The sequence below is a fragment of the Camelus dromedarius genome, chromosome 10 (genome assembly GCF_036321535.1).
Source record: "Camelus dromedarius isolate mCamDro1 chromosome 10, mCamDro1.pat, whole genome shotgun sequence".
NCBI lineage: Eukaryota > Metazoa > Chordata > Mammalia > Artiodactyla > Camelidae > Camelus > Camelus dromedarius.
The window spans coordinates 62,883,381-62,904,294 of NC_087445.1; the positions used below are offsets into that span (position 1 = coordinate 62,883,381).

General features: G+C 43.7%; 1 protein-coding gene across 7 annotated transcripts in view; it reads right to left on the reverse strand.

The window, feature by feature from the left end:
• ASTN2 (astrotactin 2) overlaps positions 1–20,914 on the reverse strand; it is an 849,846-nt gene that overhangs the window by 198,694 nt on the left and 630,238 nt on the right. For all 7 annotated transcript variants that reach the window (XR_010382793.1, XR_010382792.1, XR_010382791.1 and 4 more), the window contains one exon: positions 16,608–16,873. Coding sequence is in view for 4 of the 7 variants with exons in the window: in XM_064490458.1 (XP_064346528.1) it covers positions 16,608–16,873 (266 nt within the window). In the remaining 3 variants the exon portion in view is untranslated. The remainder of the gene's footprint in view (positions 1–16,607; positions 16,874–20,914) is intronic.

Here is a 20,914-nt window from a genome sequence, read left to right on the forward strand (position 1 = left end):
CCAGTCTCTTTATCTTGTGGTTTTGGATATATCCTCACATACCACAGTGTGTCCCTCTGAGTTAAGAGTGCTCCAGTTTGAGAATAACAACCTTCAGGATCTTAATAGATGCCGTTCAGGCATTAGATACAAGGGATGGTTTGGTGGGCACATTTGAACTAAACAACCCTGTTGCTTTGGCCAAGGGTAGTGGGACCAATATTGGCCCAAACTGGATCAATCACATCCTTTATGGAAATTTAGATTCTGATGTTCGTTGCTCTCTCTGAGTGCTTGAACTGGGATGAAATACAAAGCTAGACTTGGCGAGGCTCATCGTGTTGAGCTACGTGCATGGAAACCAGAAAAGGTGGGGGTGATGGGAGGGAGAGAGGGAGAGAGGGAGAGAGAGAGGGAGAGAGGGAGAGAGGGAGAGAGGGAGAGAGGGAGAGAGGGAGAGAGGAGAGAGGGAGAGAGGGAGAGAGGGAGAGAGGGAGAGAGGGAGAGAGGGAGAGAGGGAGAGAGGGAGAGAGAGAAGGAAACTGGGAAAGCTCTAGTGCAGAGAGAAGCAGAGATGTTAGGCTCCAGGTTTACTGCTGAGAGTGGCTTCTTGGATGCCAGGACCTCCACTGTGCTCTCTGTCCTTGAGTTACAGGAGAAATCACTATAACATTGTAATAATTTATCCACTCTTTGCTTAGACAGTTTTAGTGGGTTTCTATTCCTCACCAATAAAAGAGGTTTGACTAAGACAAGCATAGATACCGTTTCTTAGCCTGGCATACAGGGCCTTTCGCAGAGTGATGCCAAACAATCTCTTCAGTCTCATACCCCACTATTCTAGTCTGCCCTAGTCCTACCAACCATGGCTGTATTAAACCACCTGTCACGGACCAGACAGGCAACAAACTTTGAGGCCACTGTTTCTTTGCACATAGTTTTCCTCCAGCCTGCAGCGCCTTAACTCCATTCTGCCTTTAAGCAAATCACACTCATCATTTGAGACCCATGACAACTACAATCTTCCCTGGAAACCTTTTTCTGAGTTCCCAACAGAACTGAAGGCCCCAACTGCCCCGTGCACAATACGTCTGCTAGTGAACTACAATATTTTATACAATTATTTGTATGTCTGTCCTCTCCACTGAACTTTGTGTTCTTTGCCTTATTTTATCAAAAGCTCCTTGCACAAGGCCTGGCCCAAAGGAGGCACTCCATAAATGCTGCATGAATAAGTGTTGCATGAATGAGTGGTAAACTCTGAGGATTAGAAGACTGGGAGCTCTTTGGATGTCTCATCTGTGTTATCCCAGTAGACCTACTCAGTCATCAGGGCAAGAGATTGTGCTCACATTGTTTCAAACTATCTCCAGACCATTTGTCCTGCCTGTCACTGAGCTGATAGCGATTGGGAAAGTGATGAATAGCAGACCAATTATGAGCAATAGGAAACATCAGTTATAACTCCAGGGAGAAGACGCAGCCATATCAGTAGCCTCATCCATCTCCTTGTGAGTCATCTTCCCAAGGCATCTTGCCCTGTGACCTCGAACTGCCAAGGGCTTCTTAGCCTTGTACAAATCCAAGTTCTTCAGAGGACGGCTCCTCCTCTCAGCCAGTCTCCTGCAAGGCGTTGCTCCTGGCCCACTCAGTTCTGGAAGGGGAAACCTGGATGGGACTCACACACTTCTCCTAAGGGAAGCCTTCAGCCAAGGATCCCAGCCCCACCCAATAGACAAGACCTGTCTTCTAAGGCCTGCTGTCCTGTGACAGATAGTAACTCCTCTCCCCTGTGTGAGAACATCTGGAGATGAGAGGCGGGTGGGAAGGTTTCAAGTGGAGGATTTGTCCAAGATTGTGGAGTTTATGTTGCTAAATGCTAGCTTAAGTTAATGGTGAGTTCCTGAGTAAAGGACTGCAAAATTTCCCTTCTGTGGCCACCGGTGACCTCATTTTTCCAGTACGCCCATTTTCCCTTGGGAGGCATCTGAGGGAGGTAGTCTCTCCAGCTGGTGGGGCTTCCATGGTTGGAACTGTGGGTGGGGGCAGGGAAAGAAAGGTCAGAGGACAGGAGGGGACATGCTTAGTCTAGACCCACACTGAGTTTATCTTTGCCTTTGAAAAGGCTCCTTGGAAATCTGGCTAAGGAAGCTCTGAAAAGAGGGAAGATTTCCACCAGGTTCACTGTAGCCATATTTCTGTCCTGATAAGTTGGACTCTGAGAAGTCTTGGTCCCTTAACCCAGCAAAGGACATTACATATGCTGGAGGGACAGCAGAGCGTGGAGGTTAAGAGTACAATCTTTGGGACCAAACCCCTGGGTTCAGATCTTAGTCTGATTACTAAGCAAACAGATAGAAGTGACTTCAATTCTCTGTGCTTCATTTCCCACATGTGTAAAATGAGGAGGTAGTAACAACCACCTCAATAAACCTCAATAAAGAATGGTGTAAGGTTCATTTATAAAGTGCCTAAAGTAATGCCAGAACCACCCATGCGCCCCCACGTACACACATATTTGATAATTAAAGAGCACTGATAAAGCTCTGAACTTTTTCTCTAAATGGAAGCAAGATAATGATTATGAATTATCATCATTTATTATGAATGTACTAGAGTTGTTATCCACAATTACTTACAGACAAAAGTGATTCTAGGCTTATCTAGTCTCATAATTAGTTTTATTCTTCTCAATATTTTTCCAACAGGGAAAATATGTCATTAGAACCAACTATGGGGAAGTATGCTTTTCCTGCTCTCTGTGAACTGACTCCTCTTTTGGTTCATCCATTGGTGGGTGCCTGAGGGTAAGGCAATTACATTTATTGTACACCTACTCGGCACTGGATGCTTTAATCAGAAGCAAGAGCAGAAGCAAAAGAGTGAAGGAGGAAAAGAAAGAGGAGGAAGATGAAGACGACAAAGGAAGAGGGAAGAAGCTGCAATTAATATTGATCGAGTCTCTAATCACACAGGGCACTGCTAAGTGCTTTGCATATATAATCTTATTTAACCTAACAGCAACTCTGAGTTCAACGCTGTTACCAGCCTCACTGAGATTCTGAATAATTAAGTTATAGCTCCACAGGATGGGGTAAAATAAGAATGTAAGCCTAGGTCCATCTGATTCTTACACTGCTCTTCTTTACAGCTGTCTTCTGATATAATATCCAGAATTAATCTACGCAGCAAGTCCAGATTAATGTGACAGATATGAAAATAAAGTTCAAGTAGGCTAAGTCACTTGTTCATGAACATCCAACAGGTTAAGCATATAATCTGGAATTCAAATCTAGATCTGATTGATTCAAAAGCTTGGGCCCTTTCAATAGTAACTCACTAGAACACCTAAAGCTTCAAAATCTCACTAACAAGTCTGTTTACTTTGAATGTAACTCATACCCTTCTGAAAATTAAAAAAAAAAGTAAATAAATATACCTATCTATATAAAATATGTAAGTATGTATCTGTACCAATATACCTACTTATAAATATGTATCTAAATCCCCATTTTCTCCAGCTCCCCTCACAACAGGTATCTACACATCTGAGGGACACGGACTATGGAGAAGCACTATGGGGGGATGGGCAAAGCCTCATCAACGTGTACGCCCCACCCTCAAGCAGCTACCACGCTTCCGTTTCCTGGCATTCCCTCTGAGTTTCTGACGGGAAGCAATATTTTCTGGAAAAGACTCAGCTTGGGCAAAGTACAGTCGAAAGAGCCAAGCCCAAGCTCTTTTAAGAATGATTGATGCTTCTAAAAAATAGTTGAGAAGAGGGTTTTGGATTGTGTGCACAGGTCTTTGTTAAGTTTTGTGACAGGAATCTCAATCAGGGGGTGTAACAGAAGTCAGCTTCCAAAAGGCTGAGAAGTGACTAAGAGGTGAGGATGGAGCAAGGCATTTTACCGTCAAGGAAAGGTGAAGAAAAAGACAGTGACAGGAGGTGACTCTAGAAGAAAGGCTACTCAACGCCAGAACAGGCTTGCCAGTGTCCGAGTGTGGAGGAAGGAGCCAATGATGGGGCAGCCTCTATCTTAACACGTTGAGACCACAGGCTATGGAACCAGACAGACGTGCATTTAAGTCCTGGTTCCATAACTACTGGCTGTATGATGCCAATAAGATAAGAGATTTTTCCCCTTGAGCTTCTGTTTCCTTTAGTGAGCCAAAAATTAGGTTTTTGAATACTATGGGCATGATATTAAAGATAGAAGCTACTGTGACCCAGGGCAAATCCAAAAGTCTGGAAGCAAGAGACTTGGCTTCCACCCTGAATTCTGTAGGCAAGTAGGGCAGTCCCTGTGTGTTCTAGCCTCTCTCCTCATAAAGCATACATCAAGAGGGACAGAGGCATACTGGAGTTCTTTCAGGGGTCAACATTCGGGATGGCTGGGCTAGGACTGAGTCTGAGGAAAGCAGCAGATCCGTGTGACGAAAAACTATTGAAAGAACTGGGGATGATTACCAGAAGAGAAGTCCAGCAGAGACCTAAGATGCCTTCAAATATCTGACTTAGAACCAGGAGAGAGGCCAAACTTTTACTGAGTTACTTCTGTGAGCCAAACATTGCTACAAAGCACCTTACTGGATTTAGTTAATCTGCAGAACAATTCTATAAGGTAGATATTATTAATCCCATTTTACTGATGAGAAAATAGAAGCTTAAAAACTTAAGTAATATGCCCAAAGGCACAGAGAAATTTTGTAGCAAAGCTGGTATTTGAACCCTCATCTCTGATTCCAATGTGCTCTGTCTGATAAGTCAGGAGATAAGTTCATCTCAGTATAGCACCGACAGATGGAACTGGAAACCACATGGACAGGGCACGCTGTACAGGAAAATATTTTAGCTCAATATAAAGAAGGATGTTCTAATAATGAGAGAACAGGCTGCTTAGGGATCACTGAGCAAGCTTTTCCTGGGAGTATTCAAACACGGGCTCCTGCAGGGAGAAAAGAATTTAGCAACAGACTAGGGTTGGACTGGATGCCTGGATAATGATCACCTCTTCTACTGAGTTGGCCTGCTCCTTCTTTTTCATAGACACTCTTTTGGTCATAAAATGTAGTAACACAATGTGGGAGAGAAGAAGTGGGGGGGAACAAGAGGAAGAGCAGGAAGGGAGGGGAAGACAAGTAGGAGCTTGTCTACACTCAGCACTTACTATGTACCAGGTGCCCATCTCATTTAACACAATAACCTCAGAAGTTAGGTATTATTGTTATTATTCCCACATCATACCTGAGGGAAGTAAGGCTCAGAATCCCCTGCCAAAAGCCACCCAGAAGAAAGGGAACAGTCAGGACCTGATGGCAGATTTGACCAGCATCAGAGATAAACTCTTACCTATTATAGTAAAGAGCTCAAATTGTCCTGTTAGATCACCTTGTTCTACAAAGTCTACCAATACTGGTGATGATGGGTTGCCAAAAAAATCATGGCAGGTCAAGCCTCCAGACCTAACTACAAAGTCACAAGAAATACAGGGGCAGAGGAACATGCTAAATAATACTGTGGGGCTGCCATGAGCAAAATCCCCTGGGAACTATGCCCAGTTTTCTTGACAAAATATCACAAGGAATAAAAAGAGCATTGGAGGAGGAAATCCGTAGATTAAAAGAGATTTAATTATCAGCCAATCACAATGTTTGGCTATTATTTAGATCTTAATGTGAACAAACTGGTGCCAAAAATGTAAGACAATCTGGTAAACATGAACAATGACTAAACATTTGATGGTATAGAGGAATTGATAGTTTAGAGAGCAAGGCAATGGTATTGATATTTTTTTAAGTCCTTATATTTTAGAAATATGAACTTTAATATTTACATATACAACTGTATAATGTTTGAGGTGACAGAGTAGTAGCTTGTGATAGGTACAATGAGGTTTACTATACTAGTCTCTCTGCTTTTGTATATATTATACTTTTTTAAACTAAATTGGTTTGGGTTGGGTAGCAGAATATACAGAAATCTGACAATGTTCTCCCAAATGGGAAAACTCAGAGATGAATTTAAAAAAGAAAAGAAACATGTGCTGCAAGGAGAAGCCAATTCCTTGAGGGCTTCTCCTCCTCTCAGGACTCAAATGTATGTCCTGGAACCCTTCTGCTCAAAAATGCTAGGAATGACCAGAGAAGGCTCTGCACAGATCGCCTGACCGTGTAACAGTACAAACTCACACTGTTTTCAACCACATCTGCCTGATGAATTGTGAGGCACATCTGGAATGACTTCTTTTTTTTTTCCTTCTCAGATTAGAGAGAAATAGAGAGAGTTGAATTGTTTGTAAATTCTCTCTGGGCCCTTAGCATCACTGCTGACTGAAGTTTCCTAGTGACCCAAGAAGAGACCCCTGTGAACAGACAAAGCACCCCCAGGGATGGGGCCTTCAGCTTGCTCTGTTCCTTGGAAGCCCAGCACTGCCCTGACTGCATGTCACTCTAAGATAAATGATGGTTGTGTGATGGATGAGTGGTGGTGGGACAGCTGGGAAAGGGATTCCAGTCGTGGCTCTGACATGTGTTAGCCCTGTGCGGCTTCAGAGGGTGGTACCCACCTTTTCTGAGCCTCAGTTTCCTAATCTGTAAAACGAAGATAAACATCGATACCTTCATAGGTCTACTGAGAGGACTAACGGAGCTAGTATATGTGAAAGCACACGTGTGCATGCCAATGCAAGTTGGTTACTCATTTTTTCACTTTCATTTATTCTCATTAAAATATATATTTATGGAATGTCTACTATGAGTCACTTTACTAGAAGATGTTGGTGCACTGCTGAGCAAAAGTTTGTCCAGACCTTGGTCTCATGGAGTTTAGCTCTTAATGTATAGGAAAATATTTTGACTCAGTATCAGAAAGGATATTCTAGAAGGAGGGGGAGACAGGATGCTTACGGATCACTGAAAAAGCTGTTACTGGGAATGTTCAAACACAGGTTCCATAACACTTGCGAGGTGTGGCAGAAAGGAATCAAGCAGACCAGGGCCGGTCTAGATGCCTTCATTCTTGAGTTTACCTGTTCTTTCCTTCGCATTGGCACTGCTGTCATCATAAAATGAAACAATAAAATGTGGAGGAGGAGGAGACGCCGATATTAATCAAACAATTAGAAAACATTCATTAAGGCATAATTATAAACTATGATAATTGCTATGAAAGAAAGATAAAAAGACTCAATAAAGTAAGTAAACAAACAGACAGGGGGATCTTATCAAATCTAGAAGCCTCAGCAATCTGATGGGTGAACAGTAGTTCACTTAGTGGAAAGAAGAAACAGGAGGGGGTGAAACAAGTTCCAAGTAGAGGGAACAGCATGTGCAAAGGCCCTATGGCATGACAAAGCACAGTTTCGGAAAGTGGGAGATCACTGTGACTTGAGCACAAAAAGCAAGAAGGGAACAGGTACGAGATGAGCTGTAAGATAGAAGGGCTGGTCCAAGCAGCCCCTTGGAGGCCACGGTAAGCTCCTTGTTCTGGATCCTATGAGCAACTGGAAGCCAGTTAAGAGTTTTCACTGGTAAAATGATGTGAGCAAGTTTTAATTTTGAAAATATCATTCTGGCTACCAGGAAGAAAATGAATTAGAGGGGACGAGGGTCACAGCCAGTTAGGAGGCTACTGAAATAGCTCAGGCAAGACTTGGACTAAAATGAGTAAAAAAGTAAACTTAATTGAGAAGTTTCTAAGACAAAAAATCTATAGGGTTTTTTTTTTAATGTGTTGTAGTTTCCGGGGTGGGGGGGTGGGTGAGTGCAGGAAGAGCAGAGTTACCAAGGATGTCTCACTGGTTTCCAGACTAGAAGAACTGAGATAGAAAACACCATTAAAAGAGAGGCAAAGTCATTTGTGGCAAATGTAGTGTCTGCAGGGGTTACAAGTGATGAGAAGCCAGTGTATTTCCACTATATGGAGGGAACCGACCCTAGAATGAATGGGAGTGAATCTGTGTAGACTGCAGAAGTTGTCTGTTCTTGCAAATATTTTGGCCACTGAGTAAAAGAAATGAAGACTCAGTAGTAGCTGGAGAAGGTACTATTAGGCAATGATGGTCTCCTTAGTACACATTAAACTTCCATTTTTTAACACTTTGTCAAAAAGTTGAAGGGAAGTAGCTAAGGAGAGAGAGAGTATAACAAAGTGAGAAAAAGCTGAAATGCTTGGGTCAAACCTGGCTCCACCAGTTCCTACTTACAGGACCTTCGGACAAGTGATTCTCTGTGCTTCAGTTTTCCCAAGGGGAAAAGAAAGATAACAGGAGGACCCACCACGTGGGGTTGATGAGAGGGTTCAGTGAACTAAGCACACAAGGTGCTTGAGCTGAGCTCTTGGCACAAGTGAAGTGCTCAGTAAATGGTTGTTCTTTAAAGTATCAGGAAAAGACATTGTGATCTTCTTTTTGTCACATTTGCTAACTAGATTCAACGTCCCATGGAGGGGACGTGGGGGAAGCTCTACACTCTGACACGCAAAAATGTCTGCATTTGCTAAGTCTGTATGCCTTGCATATCTTACTGCATCTGGTAGTTTTCTGGTCACATGCAATAGCTCTGTTTTCCAGTTTTGCAAGTAGGCAAGCCAAGCATTAAGTTCCTCTTCTGTAATTGACCATGAGCGTGTTGAGTAATATGTGGATTATATCCCCCTCTTTTCTTTGATCTTCCCTCTTGCCAAGAACCGCCTGACAGTCTGGTTCCTGGCCAGTTCACCTCCTTCTCATAATGCTCCGACGGAGAGGAAGTGGCCCACAATAGCAGAGATTTACATCAGATTATAAATACTTGACTTTCTTAATCCCTAAGCATGGAATTCCCTGAAGGAATTTCAGAATGAGAAAGTCACATGAACTGTGGTTTTGGGCAGTGGTTCTCAAGCTCACCTGGGAAACTTGTGAAAATGAAGATTTCCAGCCTCACCCCGCCCCTAACCCCAGACAAGCAGAATCAGGAGGAGGAAGCCAGGAATCTGCATTAAAAAAAAAAAAAAATGCTTCCTCCAACCCAGGTGATCCTGACTGACTCTGTCATGTTCTGAGAGCCAAGCCTCTACACTCCACTAGGCATGCCTGACCTAATTCTGTTTTATGTATTTCACCCTTTGCCTTTTAATATATTATATTATTTACTATTCTGATTGTTTACGTCTTCCACATACATTTCAGTAGAAATTTTAAGTCTCCAGATGGTCAAAATATACGCCAATTTTGCTCTCTGATGTATCCCAAAAGCCCAAGGACAGCACCTGGCCCATAGGAGACCCTTAATTAATAGTTGTTAAAATTCTTTGAATTGAGCCCGCACCTTCCCAGACATCCCATACATGGACTTCTGCCGTGGACACTCCAACTAACTAGTCCGTTTATCTTAGCATTCTTCAACATTTGGGTCAAAAACATTTAGAAAATTTGCTGACGCCATGTATCTTTTTTCCAGAAAACAACTACAGTGATACATAATTCTGCATAAACTTTCTGGAGATCCAATGACCCTTTAAAATCAGTGATCTGCAGACCCCAAATTAATAAGCCTTGCCATTAAACCAGCCCTGGTCCCTGCAATTCACCCTGCAACTGCTGTTGGTATAGTTATTATCCTAAAATTCACATCTAGTTATGTCCTTCCCTTGACCACAAATCTTGAAGAGCTCCCTGTAGTTTACATGGTACCTTAGCCCAGCATTCAAAGTTGTCCACAACCCAGTCTTCTGCGTATCACTTCTCCAGTTTTATCTCTCCCCAGTTTTTTAGACCTGTTGTAAGTATGATTGACTAAACACATACATTTTTGGACACAGGCTTCCAGGGTTTGAATTCTGACCTCACAAGTCACTAGCTGTGTGATGTTACATAATTTACCTAAGTACTCAGATTTTTTTTTTAATGTTTAATTTGTGAAATGGGCATAATAGTGCCTACTGCAAATGTGCCAGGGGATAGAGTGAGACAACATGTACGAAAACAGATGAAGCACTTTTAAAATGCCAGGCATAGAGCAGGCACTTGATAATTGCTGGGCTTTATTCCTCTGTTCTGTATGTTTGGCACATAGTGTTTGAAAGAACTTTCCTTCTCCTTCTTTTCTGGTATATCTTAGCCTACACCAAGGTTGGTCATGAATTTTTTTTTGCGAAGGACTAGAGTAAATACTTTTGGCTTTTGTATGTCCTGCTGTCTTCTACGGCGACTGCTTAACTCAGCCACTGTGGCAGGAAAGCAGACGTAGACGACACGTAGACAAATAAGTGTGGCTGCGTTTCATCAAACAGATGGCACGCTGGCTTTCACCCACAGACCAGAGTTGGAAAACTCTGGCCTAGACTCGCTTCGGAATCTTGCAGACCTGGGTCCAAGCTTTTCTGAGCCTCGGTCTCCTTATCTATTAAGTAGGGATGATGATAACATTTCCCCGATAAATTCTTGGATAATGAAATGAGATAAAGCACATAAAGCCCTTGGCAGAGCTCTTGGCATATCATGAACATCTGGTTCATAGGATTATTTTCATCATCAACAGGCTGGTCTCAAGCTATTTATCATCTGCCCATATCCACCACCTTCCCTGGCCCAAGAATCTTTTCCAGATTCACCTTCCCCTCTAAGTTTCTTTCTCCCTCTTTTCTAACACTGTTGGCATATCTATTGTATTGTTTGCAAATAAATCATGCATTAAAGTAGCATACACAAGCAATTATAGTTACTTATGTGGCTCTTCTTCCTCACCCAGTACACTGTGAGCTCCTTGAAGGCACAATCTGTGTCTGATTCGCCTCTGTGTCATCTTCCCTAGCACAACACCTGGTACACTCTAAGCGCCCAATGCAAGGTGGTGGCATTGACCCTGCTACAGCAGTGGTGATGGTGGTTATGACAATGGTGGTGGTGGCAGTAACGGGGGGGGTGGGATTTTGACTGTCAATTCCTTTTCAAAGAGCAGTCATTTGGAATTCTCTTCTCAGTTTGAGCCAAGAAGTGTAAATAGAGCAAACAAGTCTTTCTGGCAGAGAGAGAGAAACTGCTAGAAGGTCAGACAACCACAACAAGACCAAAATTATACACGGCTCTTCCTAGGGCAGCATGAAAAGAAAAAAAATAAATCACATTGGAATTCAGAGGACTTGAGCACTAGAAAAAAGTATCCAGAGCTATAGAGCATTTTACAGTCTTTCAAATATTAGCAAACAGTCTCTTAAGTTTTCTATGTGAGAGCCCTGTGGGGAAAGTTATCATGACCCATTTTACAGATGAGGACATTGAGTCTCAGAGAGATGCAAAAGCTATTTCTGAGGTCAGAAGTCATGATGACTAAATCAAATTCAGACTTGGCTGTGTGGTCTAGAACAAGCCATTCCTTACCTCTAGGTCTGAGTTCTACTATTTGTAAAACAAAGATACTGATCTGTAAAATAAAAAAGGATTTGATTTTAGTATCCATCTCTACTTATAAATGCTGTGTTTGAAATGGAATACAAGATGTATGTATCTTTCTCTTCCCAATATTAATTTAAGGAGTAATCTCTTTGTATAGAAAATAAATTGCAGGTCACAAGATGCCTCTTCAAACCTCAAAAGAGTTCCCTTATTTTCAGGGTAGAATTAAGATCTGACCCTATCATAGTGCCAAAGGGGGCCGTGGATAAAGTTAGCCCTACTTCTCATTGTATAGATAAAGAAACAGAGACCAAAAGAGTAGAAGCATTCATGTCCAATGCCATATAACAATCAAGGACAGAACCTAGTTCAAATTCCAACTGTCCCAGTTTCCTAGTTCTTCCAAAGAAAACTCCCAACCCCCAAATGGATAGGGACAGATGCTACAATGTCTACTCTACAAATGAGTAAAAGTAAGGTTGCCCAGACAATTGATGGTAGAGATGGATTCAAATTCAGCTCAGTCTGGCTCTTCACCAAGACACTATTCTGTCTCCTCTATTTGGAGCCTCTTTTTCTTTACCCAAAGGCTAAGTTAACACCCACACAAAGTCTTACACATTTAAGCACTAGTTGTGCTTAGCCAAGCTCTGTGGCTTTGAGCTGTTGAAGGGTCATTTAACAGGTGGAGGGAGGAGATTATGTATTAATCAAAGACATCTCCATCATAAAGACTTTCTTCCTACTTCACTTGTTCAAAACCAGAGCACCATGTGTAATGAAGGGCTCCTTTCCAGCTGAGGCAGAAGGTATCATCCTTTCCCACGCATTCATGGAAATGGATCCAAGGAGATCCCAACCACCAGAGATGCTGGTGTCCAGTGGTCCCCCCCCCAGGCTATCCAGAATCAGAGGCCAGAGCTGCCAGGCAAATCTCAGGCAAGTCACACCACTCACTGATACTCCCTGACTGTGCCACACAATGGGACTCAGCACTTCAGACAGCTCAAGTAGTCAGCTGTTCTCACATAGAAGAATGGTTCCATTCTGCTCTGGAAGGTCTATGGAAGGAAAGCCTTTCACTTGTGTGTAATTCCATCTACAGTAAATAAGAGTATGAGTTCCAGCAATGGTTATAATGTGAGAAAATGCTCCTGAAATCCCTCCATTTGTGATCTACCCTTTTGGGTTAACCAGCGACCTGTCCCATACAAAATACAGATCTTACTCTAACTGTCATGTCCCTAGAACTTTGGGCATCTGCAAAGTTACTGCATACTAGCTAGAAGAGGATGCACCAAAGGAAGCACAGAAAAAGGAAGGAGTCAGTTTAGACAAACATTATTGTTACCACTATCATAGAAAACAGGAGTCCATTACATGCTATACGTACCATGTGCTCATTATCATTTGATCCCCATGAAGCAGGAATCACAAGACTCCATTCTATAGATATGGAAACTGAGGTTTGGAGACGTCATTCAGCATCACACAGGAATATCGGATTGAGGCAGGATTCCAACTCCTCCTGAGCAGAGCACACAGCCTGCACTATCTGATGCCACTTAGACAAAGCCTCTTGTAGGACACTCTGAAGGAAACCTACCCAACATCCCTGTTTTTTTCAGGTATGAAAAGAGAGGCCCAGGAAGGAAAAAGGACTTGCCCCAGCCTTGCTATGACTCAGTGTCAGAGCCCAAGTCGAGGACCTTTTGTGTTTAATCCATGCGGCCTCTGCCTCTGGCTGCAGAGAATGGCAGAGGAGTGGAGAAGCCGTGGGAGGAGTGATGGGGGCTTGGGGAAGAGGCAGAGAAACAATGACGGCCATGCTGAAAGTGGCTGCCTCCTTGTCGCACCAGCCTTGCTCAGCGGCCACGTTCCCCTTCTCTGGATCATTTCCAGACCTGCAGGTGGGCCTGTCCTGCCTACTCTGACCACAGCCTGGCTCCCCTGTAGAGGCCTAACACACTGCAGCCCCCAGGCTGCTGTGAAACTCTAAACAAGCCTGTTGTTGGGGTTTGGGGAGGAAGAGAAGAAACCAGTCAATCAGCTCTAATGTTCCTTTGTAGGGATGACTGCAACAGGAGAGGAGCTTGGCACTGAGAAGACATCACTCACGCCTACCTGTCTGCCCTAACTCCCTACGGCTGCCCACCAGCAGAGGCCAGACTCCTCACCAGCACAACCTCCATGGCTCTGCCCAGCCTGGCTGCCGCCTCTCCTCGGCGGAGCCTCAGGGAAATGGGCCACGTCTGCACATTCTTCAGGCCTCTGTGGGAGCTGGGCCTTCCACCCTGCATGCTCCCGGGCTCCTCCCCTCCCCCAAACCCAGCCCTCCACATTCTCTTTATGCACCTGACCCCCGAGAACTAATTTCAATGGCACTTTCCAAAGGAAGCCTCCGCTCACCTCACAAAGCCCTCTGTCACCTACTTTTAACCCACAGGCCTGGAATTCTCTTGGTACTTAGCACAGTCTGTCCTTCCTACTTTGGTGTGATTGTTTCAATGATATCTGTCCCCTCCGCAGGTCTGTGCACTTCATGAAGATAAAGACTGTGCCCATTTGTGTCTGTTTGTCATACGCTTTACTTCTCAGCCTGGGACGCAGTACAGGGCATGTAGTAGGTGTGCAAAAATACTGAATGAATCAATGAAGGGCTAGTGCTTCTGAAGCAGCAGATGTCCCATAAGGAGAACAGTGACATCTAGTGACCACTGTCATACTCCTGGGCTCCTCGGACAGCACATGTATTGGCCTCAGGAAGTGGGTATTTTGAGGATGCTGAGGGAGGCTGGCGTAGCATGCAGACACGGGGAATCTGACTCCTGAGCAAAGAGGAGAGGAACCAGCACATGTCCTGCTACCACACGTGCCAAGAGCACGTCATAAAAGTCCTTTGACTTAGCTAGTGTTGAACCACATTACAGAAGAGTAGAGTGTGGCCCAGATAGACAGTGACTGGGGCAAGTTCACAGAGTGGGCAGTGGGGATATTCACAGCCTCACCCACCAAAACCTGGAGGGCTCAGCCCCACACAGCTACCAAGGAGCAGCTTTGTCCTCACTGACACAACACTGGTCAGACCACCCCTGGTATTTGCTGGAAGCTTCAACAGCCTCCTCATGCATCTCCCTGCTTCCCCTAACAGTTCCACAGTTGACTCTCACCCTGAAACCAGAGGTGTGGAGATGTACACGCATTTGGCTTTTTTGGATCTTTCGTTATTTTTACTTTGGGGACCTCTGATTATTTGTGATGCTTAATTCATGACTTGAGCTCACTGCTGTACCACGCATAATTAGACTTTATATATTCATCCAGTTAGTGCTCATTAGTTAGCTGGTTTTAATACTTTCATAAACCCTGACAAATCCAGCACCTAAACAGTTAGGAACCTGACTATGTTCATGTAACTCATCCTCATGCCATCACCCTGCCTCCCTTGACTTAAGACCACCATCATCCTAACCTATGCTCATCATTCCCTTGATTCTTTTTTAAAGTTATCCATTGCATCTGTATGTATTCTTAAAGTAGTGTGTTTGGTGTGTATCCATTTTAACTTAAAACAGGAAAGGGCATCTATCATGCTATATAAAATGTACCTTTGGGATTTCCGGTCTTCACTGAACATTATGTTCACCCACCTCATTGTCACTATGGTTCACTCATTGTGGCTATAGTACCGTGTTCCGTTGTATGCATATTCCACATCTCATTTAACTGCTCTCCCATGGACGGTCATCTGCGTTGTTTCCAGAGGGCTCTTTCTGCCACTTAAATCTAATCCTATCAGTCTCCTGCTAATCTTCAGTATGTCATTGCCCTCCAGATAGGGTCCAGACTCCATGACCTATATTACAACCGGCTAAATAAGCAAGTTCTTCCCAACCCCTCTGGCCTCATCTCTGCTCTCCCTCCATCTCTTAGTCTAAGTAATGGGAAGTTTCTATTGGACTGTATACAGACCATGTTCTTTTCTCCCTCAGGTTGTCTACCTGGTACTCTCCCCACTTTCCTATTCTCTTCTCCTCTCTCCTCTGTGAAGCCCTTCCTGATCACTCACCATGCAGTGGCCCTTACTCAGCCCAACAGCATGCTGTGGGAGGAGCACATAATCCAGAGCATCTTACTGGACTTGGTCGGTGGTCTACAGACTGTCTTCCCTGGAGGCCCAGGGCTGCCCAGAAGCTGCTGCATAGGGAAGAGTGGGGGCCAGGCAGAAATGCTTTATCCACCTTCTTCTTTCTTACTGAAGGAGTGGCATCACTATTTCTGGTTTTGTGGATTGGGGTTCCTGAAGACTGCATTTGGAAAAAGTACTCCACAAACACAAGTTTGCAAACCAGTGAACCAAATCATTCACACAATCCTCTCAAGCCCTGACATGCTATAGTTGAAAATGAGAGAGACACAAAGAGGAAAAAGATGTAATTTCACAATTAAGCATGCAAGCTCTCCAGCAGACCAACACTGAGCAAATCACTAAATGTCTTAGGTTTCCTCACCTGCAAAGTAGGAATAGGATGAAGGTGAACCACATGGAATTGCCATTTTCATGAATAAATAATGGTCAAATGTTAGAAATTCCATATGAGTCAACAACATACCTATGAGTAAATCATAGATCTGGAAGGTAGCTTCAGTGAGCTAACCTGAGTACAGCACTGAAGTACAGACTTCTAGATTTTAACCAAATCCACATCTTCTTCTCCTGGGAAAACTGACAGACTGCATTTCCCTGTCTTCATTTGCAGACAGGGGTGCCCAGTGGCTGAACTCTAGCCAACCAGTGAATGGGAGCTGAAATGATAATTTGCCATTCTCAGGCGTGGCCCATTTAAGCTTCTCGTGTGCAACCTTCCATGTTCTTTCTTCTTCCAAAGCAGCCTTGGAAGCATCAGATGAACAGAGCACAAGATGGAACAGGCTGGGTCCCTGAACCACTTCTCAGAGTAAAGCCACTCATCAATCAAAAACATCTACTTAGGACTCTGCACAAACAAGAAATAACCTCAATTGTACTAAGCCACTGAGATTTGAGAATTTGTCGGTCACAGTACCTCTTGTTACCAAGCTGTATGTGTGCTTAAAACATGGTAAGGAATCAAGAAATGCTAGTCCTCGCCATGATGGTGATGATGGTGGTGAGGATGACAGTCCTGGTGGACAAAGGGCCCACCAAGGGCAGGAGATATGAGGGTTGGCACTTAGATTTGACTTAGTGACTGCGTCAGGGGAGCTCACCTCCTTGGTGCCATTGTCCTGGATGAGGCTGTAAAGTGGTGCCACACGGCTGATCTCCAGCAGTACCGGGGTGGGGCTCAACTGCTCTTTGCCCGGTCGGCGGCAAAGGTGGCAGGTTGATGGACAGCGGCCTTTCTCTTCACAGCGGATCTCCACACCCGAGATGAGCTGGTCATCTGACAGCATCTGGGCCGTCAGCAGACCTGAGAGGTAGGTGATGAAGGGCATGGACTTGAGCTCCTTCTTGCTGCCCAACTCCGTGGTCTCTAGAGAAGAGATAAGTTCGGTATTGTTCAAAAAGTCAGACTCCTGAACCCATAAAGATGTGCTAAAGAAGTGGTATCCGCTGGAAAGGAAATAAAAAGATGACAGAGTGGTTTGTTCATGATGCTTTGGAAAGAGCGTTGACCTGAGGGTTCAGAGGCCAGAATGGTGTCTTTTTCTACTATTATATTAAATGATCCTTTGCTTTCTCTAGGCCTCACTGTCTCCAGCTTTAAAGTCAGTAGGTTGGACTAGAGGATTCTTCAAGGATCTTGCAAGATGTAAATATTCATGCATATTTTTCCTAACCAGAAATTCCTTTCTCTAACTGTCAATTTGTATAAATGCTACCTTTCTTTTAAAAACTTGCTCCAGTTCTATATTTCCCATGAAGTTCCATGTTATGGGGGAAAGGCAAACTTTGGAGTCAAGTCAATTTCAGTTTAAATCTCAATTCTGCTTTCTAAGTGCCTATAGTGATTAACTCTGCAATGTGTGGTTAATAATAACAACTGAGGCAGTTATGACTGGTAAATGAGACAGGAGAGGGACCTGTCTGGAAAAGGCACGATTTCCCCCTTTCTTTCCACGCTCGTCTATTCCCTTATTCAAACTTCTTTTCCTCAGAGCCGTCATGTGCGTGAGTGACACATGTCCTGTTCTGTGCTGTCCCTCCTGATCTATACAACTGGCGTTTCCCATCTCTGTGCCTTTGTTCACCCTGTCCTCTTTTTCCCCTCTACCTCTCCAAATCATTACTACTCATCAGTGTTCCATCTCAAAGTGACCTTCTTCAGGAAGTCTTTCCTCCTTGCCCCAGCCCTTCTTCTCTGGATAAGCATTTCTGCTCATAAGATCTTACCCTGTTAAGCTCATTTTCTGTTGACCTCTCTAACCATATAATCAGCTCATGGAGACCAGGGGCCATATTTCTCAGTCCAGGCCCCCAACCTTCAGTGCCTAGCATGGTGCTAGGAATATTCTTGAGGTTTTATCAAAGAGAGAAAATATCTAGTCTGGGGGCTCCAAAATTATTCTGAGGAACTCTAGGGATCACAGCAGGCATCTCAGCAGCTTCCTGAAGAGGGCAAGAGGGAAACTGAGCAGGCAGTACTCTAAACCTACACCTCAGCTTCAAATAGAAAGTCCCACCATCTCCTTTATAGACTGGCCTCCTACATGAGATTTCATAAGAAGAAGGGGCTCAAAGCATGAAGCAGCAAAGTGATTTACACAACTCAGAGGGTTCCATTTACATCACAGTGTCCTCAGAGCTGTACAATGCAGAGTTAGACACAACAACGTGGCCCTGTACTAAGGGACAAAGCTTGGTCCAGATGACAGGTTCATCCAAGCCTAGTGAAGTCAGGGCAAGTTCCTGCCTCAGTGGAAACAGGGGCCCTGGGCACCAAGTCCTAGGAGAAAAAAGAAGGTTGTTTCCTGCTCTCAGCTTGCAGTGACATGCAGCTGATCTGGAAATGGGCTTGCCAATTAGAAATACAAATAAACGCAGTCTTCATTCATTACTCTCTGGCCCTCGGGCTTGGGATCTGGGCTCCACCTTTTCTGTCTGGCTGTCAGCAAATGCTTATGAGCATCAGATCAAAGGCTCTGGGGGAAGAAGACGAGGCAAATTCCAGCTAACCAATCCTTCAGAGGGATTAAAGAAGAGTAGTTACTAAGATAAACAAAACAAAGCTGCGAAGAAGGCATCTCAGCAGCTGGGGAGACGGAGAGAGTCTTATATACAGACATGTCAAAAGAAGATGATGACGACCTTTGGAAGTGCAGGCTGGAGGGACAGTTTTGGAGAAGGGTGACTTCCAACTTGGGAGAGAACTATTCAGGGGAGAAGGTCAGGGAAAGTCAGAGCTGCAAGGACATTAGGAAGTGGTCAGCCCACACCCTGATGCAGAATTCAGTAAACCATGGCCCATGTGTCAAATCCAGCCCTCTTCCTGTTTCTTGTAAATAAAGTTTTATTGGAACACAGCCCCCCTCATTTACTTATATATTGTGTATGGCTACAATGGCAGAACAGAGTAGTTGCAACAAAGACCCTATGGTTCACAAAGCTTAAAACATTTACTATCTGACCCTTTACAGAAAACACTTGGAAACCTCTGCTCTAGCCCTAAGCTACAGATGGGGAAACTGAGTCTCAGAGAGAGGTTACACAGGAATGTGGCAGTACGATGGATTAAAGTAAAAACTCTGGAATCAACAGACCACCAATACATGTGGATTGTGAACCTCCAAAGAGAAAAAATAGAGTAGAGCATCTTTTCTCTATAAAATATCTTTGGAAAATTATTGAAAAAGTATACCTTTGAAAAGGCTAGTCTGGTATAATTCTCCCATTTTGAATGAGAGGAAATAGTGTCCCAAAGAAGGTAAATGACTTTTTGAGGTCACATGGTGAGTTAGTGATCCTTTTAGTACATGATCCCAGCCTTCTGTTAACCAATTCATCACTTAAACTACACTACTTTTTTTTTTTTAAATCTCATACTTTGGAATATAGACGCCCTGCCCCTCATAGCACCTTGCCATAATTTAATTGGGCAAATAATGCAACATGGTGCTGGGGGTAAGGATTCCCTTGATGAAACAAACATTCATAGCCATCGGATTAAAGATCTAAATATCTGTCTAATACAAAACAAGCTATTGATCTTAGTTGGTCTGCTTTTGCCCAATAAATTTTTTTTTTCAATCTATCAGCTCAACGTAAGTGGGGTTATAAGTACTCAATATAAGTACTTTTAAGTGGGGTTAAAAGCCCATAGTCCAGGCTGAAAACTGCATTCCGGTAGCAGTATAGAATTTAAGCTGAATTTAAGGGCTTATTTTGCAAAATGAGGGCCCTGGGATATCATCTGGTCCAGCCGCATTGCTTAACAAGTGAGGAATCTTGTAAGACCTAAATGGAAAAAGGGATTTAACTGTAAGTCCCACATACATTTATTAACAACGATCCTTTTTGTAAAGATTGTACCATGCTTAAATTATGATCTGGATGAAAGTTACAACAGGGAAGACCATTAGCCATTCCATTAATTATTCCTCTGTAGACACTACAATTGCAAAAGCTAATTGCTTCTGATCCAACCTCACTCTGTGGCTAAAGTCATCTTTTCAAGAAGCAAACTCTATATCCTTCTCCTGCTTAAATCTCTTCCAGGGCACTTCATTGCTCTCAAGATGAAGACCAAAATCCTTAACATGGCACATAGGTAATGTGGGATCTAGACAGCCTGTCTGCCTGTCCAGTCTGATTTCTCATCCTGTTGCTCCTAATTCTCCTCCTGTCAGCTACGCTGGCCTTCACATTTCTTGCATACACCCTGTGCCTTTCTGTCTTGGCAATGCTCTTCTCTCTGCACAGAATGCTTTCCCCCGCCCCACCCTCCACCCCTGCCTTCTGGCTCACTCCCACTCATCCTTCAGATCTCAGTTCAAGGGCCTGTTCCTCAGAAAAGCCTCTCCTGAACTCCATGCCACCAGTCTCTATTAGGGTTTCATACTAAAGATCCTCATAGCATCCCGTTCTATGTACCATCCACTAACATCTACAGACTATAAGATCCATGAGGGCAAAGGCAGTGTTAGTTTTGCTGATTTCCACATCCACTTTACCTATTACCTGGAGTACAGTACGATTTTAATAGTATTTTCAATAACGTATTTGAATATATATTTACATACCCTGATCACTGTGCTAGCTCATCAAAACACTGATGAGTCTAAGAGCCAAGATCTGTAAATTTCAGGATTGACAATCATATTGATGGCTTGCCATCAAGTGGCAAGCTCTTCCCAAAGAAAAACTAGCCCTTGATTGAAAGGTTAACAGATGAATAGCTGATCAATTTGCCAGCTGTTCTGACCTCCTCCAGGTTTTCACATAGGCCCTTGCCATCGAGGGGATGGGAGAGTTCAGTTAAAACAAGCCGTCTTTAACAGGCCAAGGATAAAGAGCATTTTTGAAGAGACTTATCCTCTGTTCACATTTCCCATCCCTCTGAACAATGATTCCAAAA